This window comes from Panthera onca, chromosome E1 (genome assembly GCF_046562875.1).
Source record: "Panthera onca isolate mPanOnc1 chromosome E1, mPanOnc1 haplotype 2, whole genome shotgun sequence".
Lineage (NCBI taxonomy): Eukaryota > Metazoa > Chordata > Mammalia > Carnivora > Felidae > Panthera > Panthera onca.
In genome coordinates this window covers 1056438-1073317 of record NC_138352.1, presented here as the reverse complement: position 1 = coordinate 1073317, position 16880 = coordinate 1056438, and the positions used below count along the sequence as shown (strand labels likewise).

The following is a 16880-nucleotide window of genomic DNA, read 5'->3' as shown; positions in this document are numbered from 1 at the left end:
TAGAGAACAGAAATTTTAAATTTTGATGATGTCAGTTTATCATTTCTTTTCTTACTCATGGTTTTGTGTCCTTGCCAGGAAATCCTTGCCCCACCTCAGGTCACAGGTTTTTTCTGCTTTCTTCTAACAGTTTTATAGTTTTAGGCTCTACATTTAGGCCTGTAACCCATTTCAAGTTAATTGCTTTTTACGGTGCCAAGTATGAATCAAGGTTCACTTTCTTTTACGTATAAATGCCTGACTGTCCCAACATCATGTGATGAAAACTACCTTTTCTCCTTTTGAGTTACTTTGGTCTCTTTGAACATCCACTGACCGTGTACTTGCACGTCTATTTGTGGAGTCTCTATTCTGTCCTATTGATCTATATGCCTATCCATTTACCAGTACCACATCGTCTTGACTGTAGTAGCTTTCCAGTGAAGTCTTGAAATTAGATGGTATGAGTTTTCCAACTCTGTTATTCTTTTTCAGAATCGTTTTGCTATTCCATGTATTTGCTCTTCTGTGTAAATTTTGGAACCAGCTTGTCAAACTCCACAAAAAGCCTGCTGAGATTCAGCTGGGGATTATGCTGTATCTATAAATCAATTTGGAAAACCTGCTCTCTTAACAATAATGAGTTATCTGGCCCATGAAACAGCATATTTCTCCACGTATTCAGGCTTTCTTTCATTTCTCCCAGAAGTGTTTTGAAGTTTCCAGTGTACTGGTCTTGCATTTTTTTTCATTAACTTTATTCCTGAGTGTTTTTATCCTATTATAAACGAAATTGTTTTAAAAATTCCATTTCCATTTTTTTTTTGCTACTATACAGAAATACAACTGACTTTTGCACATTAATTTTGAATTCTGTAACTTTGCTAAATTAGTTATTAGTTTAGTAGCTTTGTAGATTCCTAAGGAATCTATTTATAGATCTTGCTACCCATGTCTGACTTTTAAAAACCTAGATGAGTAAACCTATTCATTTTTATGGAACATCTAATGCTCATACATATATAGATGATGTATGAAGATGTAAAAGGAGAAAAAACCCAGTGCCCTAAAACACAGTAACACTGCCTTAAGATAGCAATAAAAGTGATGTCACAGGTAATACATGATAAGCTGCTTGTTTGTGACAGTTAATTGGTAACAGTTTAGAGGAAAGAGCAATAATTCAAAGGGGGCAAGTGAGGAAAGTAGAGATAGGATCTGAGCAGTCTTCGTGGGAGGGTTCTGAGGAGGCCAAGAAGAAAGGAAAGGCACTCAGGCAGATGAGCGTACTAAGGTGGCAAACTAAATGATCTAGCTGGTGGCAGCAAGAAAACCTGTCTGAGGAACCATCTGAGAGAGCAGTGCAGATGGGGCTGGGAAGGTGTGCCTGGGGCAGGCCGCAGAGCCCTGAAAGGAAACTGAGGACCTAGATGGGCTTTCCCCTGTGAAGGTGTCTAAGAAGGCAGCAGACCATAAGGCCTTGGAGGTAAGAGTATGAGGCCTGGTTATGCCGGGGAAGGTTGTCTGCCAGGCAGGGGGCTCAGCCCAGAGTTCCACAGGAAAACTGAGAAAGGTTAGGGGCCCTATGGTGGCAGGTAGTGAGAAGGGCAAGGGGCAACCAGAGATGGCCACAAGAGGGATTTTGACCAAATGAACAGTTCCTTGAGAATTTAAAATTCTGACCTTTGCGGAGAATAATAAAGAAGGAAGATCCTAGATGGAATGGGGAAAACTGGCATCAGCCTTGGTGGGGGAGGGAGGCGAAAACAGATGAAAAGTTAAATTTGGGGGTTCACTGGGCAGAATAAATAATAAGTCTCTCATGCAGATTCTGAGCCAAATGTTTCATTCATGGATTTATTCAACAAATTGTAATGAATGGCTACTTGGTGCCAGGAGTCATTCTAAGTGCTGGGGATATGGCAGCAAGCACAAGAGACACAATTTCTCTAACCATACAGATATTTACCGTGCGGCAAAATGGAGAAAACATTACACTCCCTTCTAGAAGCTGCCTTTCAAGTCATCAGAGATTTCCCGCCAGCTTCGAAATATCAGATCCTGTGAGCATTTGCCACATAGGATCCTCTTAACCAGACATTTAAGACTTTCTACCACCTGGCCCTAGCCTATCACACTTGCTCTCCTATTTACCTAGTTACTGCTTCTCATCTTTTCCAGGTTCCTTTCCTTACACTGTCCTCTATGCTTGTAAAACCCTCCTACCTCCTTTCCATCAACTCAAATCCCACCCAATTTTAATATAGAACAGTGACATCAGGCATCCAGGGCCCCTTACCTACCGCTTGCTAGCTGTAGGAACTATGTTCCTTAACCATGTTAAGTAACATGTTACTTAACTTTGTTAAACTGGTTTTCCAATCTGTAAAGTGAAGACATTCACAGCACCTACCTCATAGAGTTCTTTGTAACACTCTGTATATAAACAACCTTTGTAAGTAAATTACTTAGGCTAGTGCCATACTTGGTGTGTGAGCTTTTAATAATACTACTGTGTCCCAGCTCCTTCATAAGCCATCTGTGGTCTCCCTGGTATGGTGATCTTTCAGTGTTGATCTAGACCATCCATTTGGTGACTAACCCCATACTGCCTCATGAAAGCACTTACATTACTGTCTTCTGCTATTTCACTTAGTAAAGGCCTTAAAAACAGGGCCTGTCCTACTTCTGCTTGTACTGCAGACAGCAATGGTCTCCAAATCTGGCCAAATCCAGATTTACCTGGAGTGCTTTACACATCCCTGGAGCCCCCAACTCTAGCCCAAGATTCTGATTCAACAAGTGTCAAGTAGGGCCTGGGAATCGATATTCTTAACAAACTCCCTGGGGGACTAATTCGGCAAGCTTTGACAACTTCTGCACAACAGTACCTCCTAACCCAGGGAAGAAGTAGGTAATGGCTGGGATTTAAGCTTTCCTGATCTCCCCAAAGACTTCATGTGTGGCACAGACCTGTGTTTTATCCTTAACCTGACTTTAGCTCTTCTGCTCAGTCCCCAACCAAGTATTGACAGGAGTAACACCTGGCTCTCACTGTTACTCATGAGTCATTTTTGTTCAGATGCTCATATGTTTACAATGTGCTGATGAAAGAGAATGGAAGTTCCCTGTGAATATTCAAATACAGAGGGAAGTGGTAAAGTCCCCTGTTAGCTCCATCCCCAATTCGACTTATTCTCAAACCAGTTTGGTAGGTATCTTTCCAAATGGGTCTCTGCGCATTTGTATTCATAAGTATCTGTGGGGTGTTTGAAGAAACATAAACAGGCTTGGACCAGAAGATGTATTCTGCAACCTGCTCTTAACAACTTATCTTGGAAGGTCTTCTCATGTCAGCATAACAGCTCTAGCTCATTCTTCTACAGCAGGCTGTGTTAGGCACACCATAATTAACCATACACAGTCATTGTGGTTATATCCCATTGTTTGGCTATTATAAACAATACTTTGTACACATGTGCAAATGCTTTATTGGATAGATTACTAGCAGTGTAATTGTTGCATCACATTTTAAATGTTAACACCACAGAAACTATGAGATAATGTGTGTTAAGCTTAAAAACACAGTTAAGAGATTTGATCCAACAGCTTTCGAAAAGTCTGCTTCCATTTACACTTTCATGAACAGTATATGAGAGTGCCAATTTCTCCACAACTTTTAAAACACTGAAAATAATCTTTTACATTTTTGGTAATCTGAAGGATAAAAATGGTATTTTGCCATTTTACTCCTGAGGCTGAGCATGTTTACTATTTATACTTCTGATTAACAGTAACCACTGTTAATTATCTATGTGCTTACAATGGATCAAGTATAAGAACCATGCTTAATGCTTTACATGCACTACCTCATTTAATCCTTTCAACATCTTCATGAGGTAGGTACTATTCTTCTTCCCACTTTCCTAGTTGCTTGAGTAGAAGAGATGGTAAGTATCCTGTCCACAATCATGAAGCTGCCTTGTAAATATAGGTAGTACTATCCTACAACCCAAGCTCTTTACCATTATGCTAGAAAAACACCAACTTAAAACATCTGCCCAGTATATTTTATGGAACTGTGTCTTTTTTCTTTTTTGATTTATAGGAACTCTTACGGATGGTTACTGTGCCTTTGTTATATATTTCCTTCGGTAAATTTGCCCATAAAACTCTGAGGGTGGTGTCTTTTGGGGGATAGATCTTTGACTACATTTTCAATTCTTCAGAAAGTCCTTAGGAATTATTCAGATTTTTCCACTGAAGTTTTGCACTTTGTTTGCCCTTAAAACTATGCTTCAGAGGCGCCTGGGTGGCTCAGGTCATGATCTCACAGGTCTGTGAGTTCAAGCCCCACATGCGCTTACTGCTGTCAGTGCAGAGCACACTCAGGGTCCTCTGTCTCCCTCTCTCTCTGCCCCTCCCTGGCGTGCATGCTCTCTCTCTCAAAAAGAAATTAAAACATTTGAAAAAAACACTGTGCTTCATCTAGGTTTTTGGCATAGTCTTAAAAAACTGTTAATAGCACTCTCTATCTTTACACCCCCCGCCCCACTCCATATGTCCACCTATGCCCATAGGAAAAGGAGTTCCTGTCCCTGTCCCCCACAGGAAGAAATACTGAGGGTGAGTTCTTTTTCTCCATCCCCACCCTTAACTAGTTCCAATTGCTAAGCTGGACAAAGCCTGAGCCAGGCCAAAGCCTGAGCCTGAACCAGGGGCCTGACTGCTCTGTTAAGGCAGGCACGACAGCTCTCTCTTGCCCCTCCTGCTCCCACATGGAGAGACAAATAAGCCTACCCACTATGGGTCTGGCCATCCTTTCTCCAGCTTCTCTCCACCTTCAGCTGAGTAGGTGAGGTCAGGTTGGGTCTGCCCATAAATTAGACATGGAAAAGCAGAAAGTCTCACTTGGGTTTTAAGGCCAATCTGCATTTCTCCAACTTAGTTTACCAGGCAATAGCACCACATTGGAGGTGCTTGTTCAGCCATTACTAGGGTGAGGCTAGATTTCTCCTTTGGCTCTTATTATTGGTATATAACTTCCTTGATAAGAAGCTCCGGAGGGGAAAGGGGGTGACTGATAGAATTTAGACACCAAAATTCTACTCTAAACCCCTTACCATTATATCTTCTACCATTTTCTTGCTCAGACTTACAAGTTCTAACTGAATGATCTTGCAATTGTGTTTATTTCACTCTTTAATAATTTTTATAGATTGTAAGAATTACAAAATGTATGACCATTACATAAAACCAAAGTATAGGTATACAAAAGAAGCGAATAACTTCCCCCATCCCATCCCCATTATATCACAATTATTTAGTGTATGTTGCTTCTCTATGCTCAAACATATATACACACTAAGTGCAGGGTTTTCCTTCAACTTTTAGAAAAATGAAATACTATATCCAGTGCTATAAATTTTTTCATTAATTTAACAAAATAATGGACACCCCTCAGGTCAATATGTAGATTCAACTCATTCTTTAATCAATGCACAGTACTTCACAGAATAAATGTACATACTATGTAGGTTAACAACTCCCCTAATGATGTACATAGTCTCCCTTTTTTTGCCACTACTACTTCTTACATGACTTGTAATACGTGCTTATGTACTGCTTGCTATCTTTATTTCTGGAGGCAAATCCCAAGAATGAGACTGCTATATTAGAGGGTATGCACATTTTATTTTTATTTTTTTAATGCAATACTTGCTTTATTTTACTTATTTATTTATTTATTTTTAAGTAGTCTCCATGCCCAACGTGGGGCCTGAACTCGTGACCCTAAGATCAAGAGTCGCCTGCTCTAGCTCTACCAACTAAACCAGGTGGGCGCCCCAAGGTATGCACATTTTTAATTTTAAAGGATGCTGATTTACTTTGCAGATAGGCTGTAGCAATTCACACTCCTATCTTCATATGTAAAAGTGTTCATTTCCTCATACCATCAACAACACTAGAAGCAGTTAATTTTTATAAATTCGAAAGGAAAAAAATTACGAAGTCAATTCTCATTTGCCTTAACTGTGAGGTTGAGCATTTTTTCCTATTTATTGAGCACTTGCATTCCCTCCCCTATCAACTGGCTATTTATACTTTGTCTGTGTTTCTATCACACCAAGTAAATTAACCTGTCGTGTTCTGAAAATATTTCTCCTGGGCTATCATGTACCTTCTGACTTTGTCCACCACATATCTTTTCACATAGAAATGCTTTATTTGTATGTGCCACAATCTGTCAATCTTTTCCTTACTTGACTCTGAGTTTAATGACTTAAGACTGCCTTCTTCTCTGCTTACCCCCACTGCCTCAGTACATATTTCCTAGTCAGTTTTCTTCTATTATTGCTTGTGCGACTTTTCCTAACATTTAAGCATTTGATCTAGAATTGACTGTCATATACAACATGAATTAGAGGGCTCTAAATATTTCTGCCAGACGAACAGCCAATTATGCCATACAACTTATTAATGTTTTTCCTAGTGAATTAAGGTTCTACCTTACCACATACTACATTTCTATATTAGACCTGCTTTGGAACACGGGGTTCCACCAATCTCTCTGGCTATAACTATACCAATTCCAGTATATTTTATTCCAATCTGGCAGAGCAACTGTTTCCATTTTTCAACACATTTTTTTTCCTCTTAATTTTTTTTTGACATTTGTATATATTTAAGACTCTGGTGACAAACAGTATTCCAATTCTGGCCTTGTTTTTACCATCTATGTCACTTTGGGCAAGTCATAATATCTGGGCTTAAGTTTCTTCATCTTCCCTTAAGTTTTGAGATGCAGTATTTTTTAATTTTTTTTTTAATGTTTATTTTTGAGAGAGACAGAGTGCAAGCAGGGGAGAGGGAGAGAGAGCAGGAGACACAAAATCCAAAGCAGGCTTCAGGTTCTCAGCTGTCAGCACAGAGCCCGATGCGGGGCGCGAACTCACAAAATGCAAGATCATGACCTGAGCCAATGTTGGCCGCTGAACTGACTGACTGAGCCACCCAGGTGCCCCTTATATGTAGTATCTTTAATCAGTTGACTTCACTTAACTTAAAAAAAGTGTTTTTTTTTTTTTCAACGTTTTTTTTTTTTTTTTTTTTTTTTTTATTTATTTTTGGGACAGAGAGAGACATAGCATGAACGGGGAAGGGGCAGAGAGAGAGGGAGACACAGAATCGGAAACAGGCTCCAGGCTCTGAGCCATCAGCCCAGAGCCTGACGCGGGGCTCGAACTCACGGACCGCGAGATCGTGACCTGGCTGAAGTCGGACGCTTAACCGACTGCGCCACCCAGGCGCCCCTAAAAAAAGTTTTTTAATATGTGGACAATTTTTGTAAATTGAGTTATCTTTTTAAAAAGTGCGTTGTTTTTACAATATAAATCTTATATATTATTAAGCATATTCTGAGGTATTTATTTATAGTGGCACAATCTATAATAATTGCAGATTTGTAGATATTACTCCATTACCTTCTATTCTCAAATATGGTAAGCCTTATTTAATTTCTCTTTTTCTTCAAGAGGACTCAACTGTTTTGCCTGGATGCCCAAAAGATTCTTTCTTCACCCTTAAAATTAAGAAACTTTCCTAGGAAAGCTTTCAGTGCCAATTGTTTTGTGTCCATTTTTCTTGAATTTTTTTTTTAAGGTTTTTGAGAGTGTGCATGCACACACATGCGCATATGGGAGACGGGCAGAGAAACAGAAAGCATCTTAAACAGGCTCCACGCTCAGTACGGAGCCTGACATGGGGCTCGCAAGATCCTGACCTGAGCCAAAATCAAGTCAGACGTTTAACCAACTAAGCCACCCAGGTGCCCCTTGAGATAAGGTTTAAGCTCATTACTTCAAACATTTTTTTCCATAAAGTCTTTAATTACATACTTGAGGTTTTTGGTTTTTTTTTTTTTAACTTTTATTTATTTTTGAGAGATAGAGAGAGGCAGAGCATGAATGAGGGAGGAGCAGAGAGAGGGAGACACAGAATCCAAGGCAGGCTCTAGGCTCTGAACTGTCAGCACAGAGACCGACATGGCGCTCCAACCCACAAACTATGAGATCATGACCTGGGCCGAAGTCGGGACGCTTAACCGACTGAGCCACCCAGGTACCCTGAGTTTTTGTGTTTCATTTCCTTGTGATCTTTTTCTTCGGGGACACCAATTATACCTAAGTCAGATCTTCTTTATTTTCTGTATCTACTACATTCTTTCTAATTGTTTATTTCCATTTCATTTTTGTAATCTGTCTTCCCTATCCTTCACTAATTTTTCAGCAGTTTATATTCATTTTTATTCTCTTTCCAATGTGGCTTTTAATTCTGTGATAACTTTTATTTTCTCTTCCACTATTTTCCTGGGCTCTACCTGCTGATGTTCCATTTCCTCCTGCCACCATGCCTTATTTTACCTGATCTCCTGTATCTCTGCTTGGAGTTCCTTCCTTTCCTAAGTTCTCTGAATTCATGGTGGCAGGAATGGCCGTTAATTTTCATCTGAGGTAAAAAAACATCTTTGTAGTGAGGCCATTTTACCTGCCACTTGTTTCCCATATTTTCCTTTTGTGTTATAGTGTCTATCTTTCTAGATCTTGTGCTGATGTCTTTTGACTGAGACAAGTTCTTCCTATAAGATCTGAAGGAGGTTCCTATGGGAACCTGAGAGAAGCCAGGGCCATGTTCCAAGTTAGCAGAAACACGTGAACCTGTAGCATGTCCCCAGCCAACAGGGATGACAAACAGTCCAGCTGCTGACAATTCAGTATCTCTTCCAACCTGCCTTACGTAATGCTTCTAAAGATGACGGCACGTCTATGTGTCTCCTTGTGTAGCTTAGCTCCCCTCTTACCCAAGGGGTCAAATGGGCTCTGGAGAAGTGCCTGCTGCCAGCCTGTGCACCTTCTTCTCACTGTTCCAAATAAAGGAATGTTGATCTTGCCTGTCAAAATCCTATTCTGGAGAACTGTATGAGTTTGAAATCTGCAACCAAAGATATCCTTTCTCAGCATCTTCCTATACCCATGGGATCCTCATTATACTGTTGTCCTTCTGCACTTACTGTTGGGGGCATAAGGAAAAATTATCCGCCTTTAAACATCTTATTGTCAGGGCACCTGGCTGACTCAGTAGGAAGACCATGAGACTCTTGATCTCAGGATCGTGAGTTCGGGTCCCACATAGGTTGTAGTGATTACTTAAATAAATAAAAAACTTTAATAAAAAAAACACATAAACATCTTGTTGTTCACATTTAGGTTACCCTCGTGCCTTTTTCTCCAGAGTCTTCCTGTCCTATTAAGCTTTTATCTCCCACCCCGTCCTTCTGCAACTATTGCTTCACAATACTTTACCCCAAGCATGAAAAAAAAAAAAAAACCCGCCTCTATAAAGGAAGGGCTATAAAGATCATTTTTACTTATTTTAAAACTGTGGACATTACTATGTCAGATGTCTCCTAAGAAGCATATATGCAACATAAAATATTTACCCCTTGAAGACATGACCACATCTTCACTTTCAAATGCTTTCATGAATAGCAACATAAATTACTATTCACATTACATGTATCTTACATTTAAAAAATTTTTAAAAGATGTAATGTTTGTCTTGTTATTATATGCTCCTTGAGGGAGGAAATTGTGCATTCCACTTTATTATACACAATGCTAGTACAAGAACATGAGGGTGAAGGTGTGTGTATGTATGTAATTTTTTTTAAAGACCCCAAGTTATGCAAATCAATATACCACTCCAGTGAATTGAACATTTTCTGTGATTAATATAACCAAAATCAGCTAAGCAAAATTCTGAGAGAATATGCCAGTTTTTCTTGTTCTTTTCCATCTGTCCTCCCTTCAAGCCTGTTCCTGACTGATTATTATTGATCAATGTTTGCAGAGAAGTCCTGCCTTGTTAAACTTTAAGATGAATTCTGGCATAGTGCCCCTTTGGCTCCTGTCTCAGAGGCTAACCAGTCAGCTCTGGCATCCTGGCCTCAGGCAAGCCATACTACCTATAGAACACAGATTCATTCCTTGTTCAAATCACAGCATCTCCAGTAGGCCTGTGTGAACCAGGTTAGGGCAAAAAGCAATATAGCAGCAGCACTTTTATCCCGTCGTCCCATGGAGGAATTAGTCCTCTCACTGTCTAGAAAAAAGAAAGGAGGAAGTTAAAACCAGAAGAGTTTTATGGTGTAAATTTCCCTGTTGACAGTCTTGCCAGGGACTGATGGAGCACTGCAAAATTCTAAGTATCCAAAATACTTCTGTGTACTAAAACACTTTCTCTTTTTTGTTGCCAATCTCACATCTGCTAACAAAGTCTACAGAAGGTTACTAAGTATCATCATTGTGCCCAAAACACACTGCTTGTGTGTTCAATACATATTTGTTGAATTATTTTTTTAAATTTTTAATGTTTATTTATTATTGAGAGACAGAGCATGAACATGGGAGGGGCAGAGACAGGAGGAGACGCAGAACCTGAAGCAGGCTCCAGGCACCGAGTTGTCAGCACAGAGCCCGACGCAGGGCTCAAACTCACAAACTGGGAGATCATGACCTGAGCTGAAGTCGGACGCTCAACCGACTGAGCCACCCAGGCGCCCCACATATTTGTTGAATTAAATGAAGATATTCCTGAAGGGCCGCAATGAATACTAAGAAATGAACATTTATATGCCAGAGTTAAAATCATCATGTGCCAAACAGATAAAGCAACTACTTAAAGTCTCAGAGGCATCAACACAGGATGAAAAGGCAAGCATTCATCCCATGTGTATTTCAAGTACAAGGCAGTCTTACCCAGATTCACTATCAGTATTCTTTAAAAAGCATCATGTATACCTACAGTTTCTCTCCTCAGAACCTCAAAAATGCTTTCTAGATGCTAAATCTTAAAGCACGATGGTCAGCTAATTAAATATTAGGGCAAAATAAATCCGTATCACTCTGCCAACTCTATTCAAAACCAACCCTGAAACACGCAACTAAGTGAAACAGAAACCCAGGAACTGCTACCCATCTTTCCCCATAATACAGGGGAAATACCACCTGTCTACAGACCACAGATATGTTCAAAACTCAGGAGAAATACACGAGTTCTTTAATCAACTACCATGTCTAACCCAGGTAGAACAAGAGAAAATGGGCTTAAACTAGACCATTACAATACTTGGAGTCTGACTACAAGAAGCTTCTAGACCACAAAAATGGATTTAGTTGAAAGGAATCAAGAAAATTTTTTCCTCTGGGTCTTTAAAAGGCAGAGGAATGAACATAATGACATTTTGAGGTACCTTTCCTCTGGAAAATACATCACATTTACTTAGCACCCATATAATTCTCCTTGATTCTCTTTCTTTTTTTTATTAAAAAAAATTGTTTTAATGTTATTTCTCTTTGAGAGAGAGAGAGAGAGAGAGAGAGAGAGCGCGCAGGAGAGGGGCAGAGAGAGAGGGAGACACAGAATCTGAAGCAGGTTCCAGGCTCTGAGTTGTCAGCACAGAGCAGAGCTCAATGCGGGGCTTGAACTCACGAACCACGAGATCATGACCTGAACAAAAGTCAGATGCTTAACCAACTGAGCACTCAGGCACCCCTTCTTGATTATATTTCAATTACAGATACAGTAATATCTAATAATAGCCAACATTTCTCTTTTTTAATGTTTATTTACTTTTTGAGAGAGAGCATGTGTGCACTTCTGTGCATGAGCAGGGGAGGGGCAGAGAGAGAAGGAGAGAAAGATGGGGAGAGAGGGAGAATCCCAAGCAGGCTCTGCTCTGCCAGAGTAGAGCCTGACCTGGGGCTCAAACCCACGAACTGGAAGATCATAACCTGAGCCAAAATCAAGAGTCAGACGCTCAACCACTTGAGTCACCCCCAACAGCAAACATTTCTACATTGCTTAACCATGTCTGTCTCAGGCAGAGTTCCTAAACCCATTACATATATTAACTCATTTAATTTTATTACCTTTATTTTATAGATGAGGAAACCGAGGCACAGAGGTTAATTTGCTCAAACCACACAAAACTAGGAAGAGGCAGGACTGATAACCTAGCCACAGAGTACCTCAAAGGGGTTATCTGGTGCATACAGACTGAGCCACCCAGGCGTCCCAGGGGCTATTCAGTAACAGAGCTTTTTGCATGGGATGGAAGAGCAGAATCAATGTTTAGGCGAATGTAGATGCAAAAAGATAGGATTCCTACTTCTGGTCAGCAGATGCCTAGGTAATCCCAGGGTAATGTTCTTAGAGCGCCATCTGGACCATCTGTTTCTTAATCACTTAAGTGTCTGTTAACTTCAGGGATGGAACTCTGGAATGTGCCAAGTCCCTCAGGGGATTCTTTCTCTCACACACACACACACACACACACACACACACACACACACACACACTAAAATTTAGAGAACCACCACTCCAACACCAATGCTGCTGTATCCTCTAGCAGAGACCACAAGGAGGGAACGTGAAACACAACTACTGATGATGGGACTTCTTACTCCAGGTACAGTTGATAGGATCAACTCAATTGTTTACTCTAAAACAATTCCCAAATTTATTCAGATGATGGAACACCTGAAAGCCAAGTTGTTCTTGAAATGCTAATAAATTTAATTCTGTTGAAATACAAATAATTTTACTATAGGAAAACGTGATTGCATTAATTCAAAAATTTTAGAAATTATAATAATGTGTATTCTTATGTCAATGTCTCCACAGTAAAAAAAAAGAGGGCTGTTTCTGGGCTTTTTCACCAATGCTAATTTGCTGTGTCCATTTGTTTTGCCCTCTGCTGGCAATCAGTATTGACAGCAAGCAGGAAACAAAGATCTGAAAATTCCAACCAGTAACTTATAAATTCCTCTAAATTGTAAAGTGTGGCACCTCTGTGATAAAAGTTTTCTCTAAAACTGACCCTAAAAGTCACTGTGTTCGAGGGGTATTTACTGCTCATCAGTCCCTAGGCACAGATCCTCTACAGCAGGGTTTCTTAACTTGAAGTCCCTGAGCTTGAATCACTCACATTCATATTTTCACTAACCTCTGGCTGAAATTTAGCATTTCCTTCCATTACGAAGGGAGGTGGCTACGCACAGCCGCATCAATATCTGACTTTGTTACTGACAGAAATCAGATTTTTATCATATCACATCACTTTAATTAAACATTCTGAAATGTTATTTACCCTCATTACTACTTTAAAATTATAATAATTACGCTGGATGGTGTAATTTAACGGATTAATTTACAACTACGTATTACTATAGCTCCACTTTTTAAAAAATGTTTTTGAGGGGCGCCTGGGTGGCTTACTTGGTTAGGTGTCCGACTCCTGGTTTCAGCTCGGGTCATGATCTCACGGTTCATGAGTTCAAGCTGTGTGTGGGGCTCTGCACTGGCAGTATGGAATCGCTTGGGATTCTATTCTCTCTCCTCCCTCTCTTTGCCCCTCCCCACACATGGGTGCTTTCTCTCTCCCAAAAATAAACACTAAAAAAAAAAAAAAAAGTTTTTGATAACTGTAGTTTGATATAATTGATTTCCTTCCTAATCCTATGTATTTTGTGTCTTTGAAAACATAATTATGAAAGGAGGTCTATCAGCTTCAGATTGTCATAGGCACACACACACACAAAGTTAAGAACCCTGACCTAGATAGGCTGGGGCACAAAAAACAGTTTTAAGATACTGCATTGCCAGTGACATGCAAGGGAGTTAAGACAGAAGTAACTGCTTATCCTGTGATTATTAGGATTATTAGTTTGCATTTTACTACTAAGACCCACACTGCCTGCGTAGCCTGGCACAAACGAGTTCCAGTAAGTTGCTAAATGAAAGGACACACTTTGGGGCAGAGTTTCCGCAACTAACGTCTGACCTGTTACTTCACTGATTCTACCAGCAGCCTAACTGTGGCTCAGCTCCTCCTCTCAGAAATGGGGCTACTACTGTTTACCCAAATTGACTCTGGAAGATATTGCAAGAAAAAAGGGGACATCAATTTGCGTTAAAAAACTCAAGCCTTTGGACAGATTCTACTTTTTTTTCTTTTAAACATATATGCTTAAATAATTAGGGTCTCAATTTTACTACCGCAGTTTCCACATCAGGATCTCGAATTCCGTTCCATTCTGCTATCCACTATGGGCCATAAGGAAGGGCCAGCCATTACAGAAAATAAAACTACGTTTTGCTCAGGACTCTCTGCTTTCTGTGGACAATGGGTAGACTTCACTATGAGTGTGTAGTCCCTGGGATTTGTGTGTAAACTGTGCATGTTATGTCTGAGCAGTGAGAGTCCAGCGCTTTCGTCCATTTCTCCAAGGGGATTCTAGGAAAGCTGAGCCCTGGACTCTAGAGAAATGCTCCTGGGAAACTGTAGGCAAACTTACAATGTACAAATGCTTTTTGTTTATGTGTAAAAAAGAACTCTTTGCCTCCAACCAACTGTGGGTCAGAAAGAATAAGATTAACCTGGGCAACACCCCACAGCTAGTCAGTGGACCAGACAGAACCAAACTCGACTGGGCTCTTTTCCCTGAACCATGCCTATCACCGTCCACACAGTTTCATTCTTCTTAAGTCGTGGTGTTCATGGTGTCCAGCAAGAGTATAAATATAAGACTTTAAACACCACTAGCCAAGGCCTTCTGTTGCTCTGATCCCCATCACAGTGTTTAATACAATAAGGAAGAGATTAAGGGATAAAGGAAAGAAAACTCTGCCCACTGATGTATTCAACAACTTTCAAAAATAAATTTATGCTGCAATGTCAGCTTAAAAAGCTTCCACCTGCTGCCCGTGCTTCTATGAAAGAGCCTCAAATTTCAAATTGTTGATGTCCCGGAAGACTTACTACTACTCAAGGTTACACTTCTGAATGGGCAGGAAAGCCAAGAAAAGATAAGGAAAACGTCACCCTTCTCCTTTCAGAAAACAGTGACAGGATCACGGTCACGGGCCAAAATTTCCAAAAAGAGATCATTTTGAAGAGGGCAGATATAAGGCAGCAATAGCAGTGACCCGCTCCTGGCAGAAGAGGCGGGCGGGGTGGCGTGGTGGGGGTGGTCCCTGAATAGTACCTGGGGGAGGGAGTAGGAGGCGGGGAAGCCTGCACAGTAAACAGCCCTAACAGAAACTTAGCGTAGCCAAGAGTGTGAGACCACCAACTGATGCGCCAGTAGTTTTCTTCACAGCCATCTCTCTCTCTTCCCCCGTCCGCCCCCAACTGAAGCAATGCGGCGGGAAGGGGGAAGACTGGAGTGATAAATGGCGTAGCTTTTGGGTGTAAAGTCGAGTTTGAGTGCCGTTTCCCCCACGAATCAGCTAGCTTCTGACTCGGGCAACTCACAACACGGTGCCTCAGTTTCCCCATGAGTAAAATGGGGGTAATTACGCTCCTGACTACACAGGAATGCTGCCAGGATTAAATGAGACAACGAGCGTGAAAGCTTCTGCACAGGGCCAGACACAGAGGAACCGCTCCGGGGCGCTAAGGCAAGTCCGCAGGAGGGTCCTGAGGTCGGGGCTCCGGCCCGGAAAGAGTGCTCCAGGGGCCCGCTCCCCGCCAGCTGGGTTCCGAGCCCCTGCCCGGCCCACCTTGTTGTTGTACTCCTCCACGAAGCTGCCCAGCGCCAGGCGAAAGCGCTTGTCGGGCCGCACGCTCCAGTTCATGGCGTAGACGGTCCAAGGCGCTTCATACTTGTAGATCTCCTTCCGTTTGCCGTGCAGGGACATGGTGGCGGCGGCGGGGCCGCAGTGCGGGCCGGGACGACAGCGAGCTGCTGCGGGCCGGGCGCGAGTCAGACCGGGAGCCGAGCCGGAGACTGAGGGGTCCGAAGGGAGGCGGGGCGGGGGCGGGCAGAGACGGCCTAGCCCGGAAGCGGGGCCGCGGCGACGGACAACGACTGCCGGGCCCGACCCCCAGTTTCAAACCTGCTTCGGCTCGGACCACAGCCACCTTCCGTTTGAAGCCCCGCCCCGCCCTCTCGGAACGGAAGCCACGCCACCCCCGTAGTGGCGCCGGCCGTTGGCTGCCTGATACGTCCTTTCCAGTGGTTCCTACTCTTCATTGGCTAGTGCACCAGTAGCTTCTGAAACTCTTCACTATTGGCGCAAATGTCTGTCATTCCAATGACTTGCCCCGCCCAATATCGGGGTGGGGAGCAGGCGCTTTCTCAGCTCTAAAGGTGACTGGTTGACAAAAATGTCAGTCAGAGAGATAACGGCGCAGTGCGGGTGAATGGGGGCGTGGGTGGCGTACAGGCTAGCAGCTTAGCAGCAGGCCTCCAAGTTCTAGGCCAAATCTTTGAGAGTGAAACCTCTTGTGTGACCTCCTCTGACTTCTTCTCTGTAGCTGCCATTCCCAGAGGCCTCACGTCCAGTAGACAATGTAAATTCTGCTTTACCTGAGTGCCTGCGGCCTGGCAGCTCAGCCCGTGCCAAATGGGAATCACCTTAATTTCCTCCTGGTGCCCATAGCCTTGAACACCGGGGGGTTGTTCTCCCTGTCCCCCAAGGGCCTTCTCGCGCTTTCCTGGCCATTCTATAAATGTTCGGGATTTTAGGGTTGATTTTCAGTAATCAGCCACCCTACTTGCTTGGCCCTAAGTTTTTGTCGGTTCCCATTCATTCCATCCTTTCTCTGCAGCAAGGCCTAAGGGAAAAGCTAATCAAGCCCTAGACCTATGTGTCCTTAGTTTGAAATGGAGAAGGGCCTGAATCTAGGTAACCTCTCTTTGTAATTTAAATGGTTTCCATTGCTTTGCTTTCAACACAATGAAAGGAAAATTGTATGGAATTGTTAGATGATATCATTAAATATCGTTTTAAACATCGTGGATTGTTGGACAACTCAGAATCGAAAGAGTTGAGTG

General features: G+C 42.0%; 1 protein-coding gene across 2 annotated transcripts in view; it reads right to left on the bottom strand.

Moving 5' to 3' along the window:
* Positions 1-15981, bottom strand: part of DCAF7 (DDB1 and CUL4 associated factor 7) — a 30735-nt gene extending 14754 nt beyond the window's left edge. For both annotated transcript variants that reach the window (XR_009614131.3, XM_060645749.3), the window contains exon 1: positions 15604-15981. Coding sequence is in view for 1 of the 2 variants with exons in the window: in XM_060645749.3 (XP_060501732.1) it covers positions 15604-15741 (138 nt within the window). In the remaining variant the exon portion in view is untranslated. The remainder of the gene's footprint in view (positions 1-15603) is intronic.
* Positions 15982-16880: the final 899 nt, after the last annotated feature.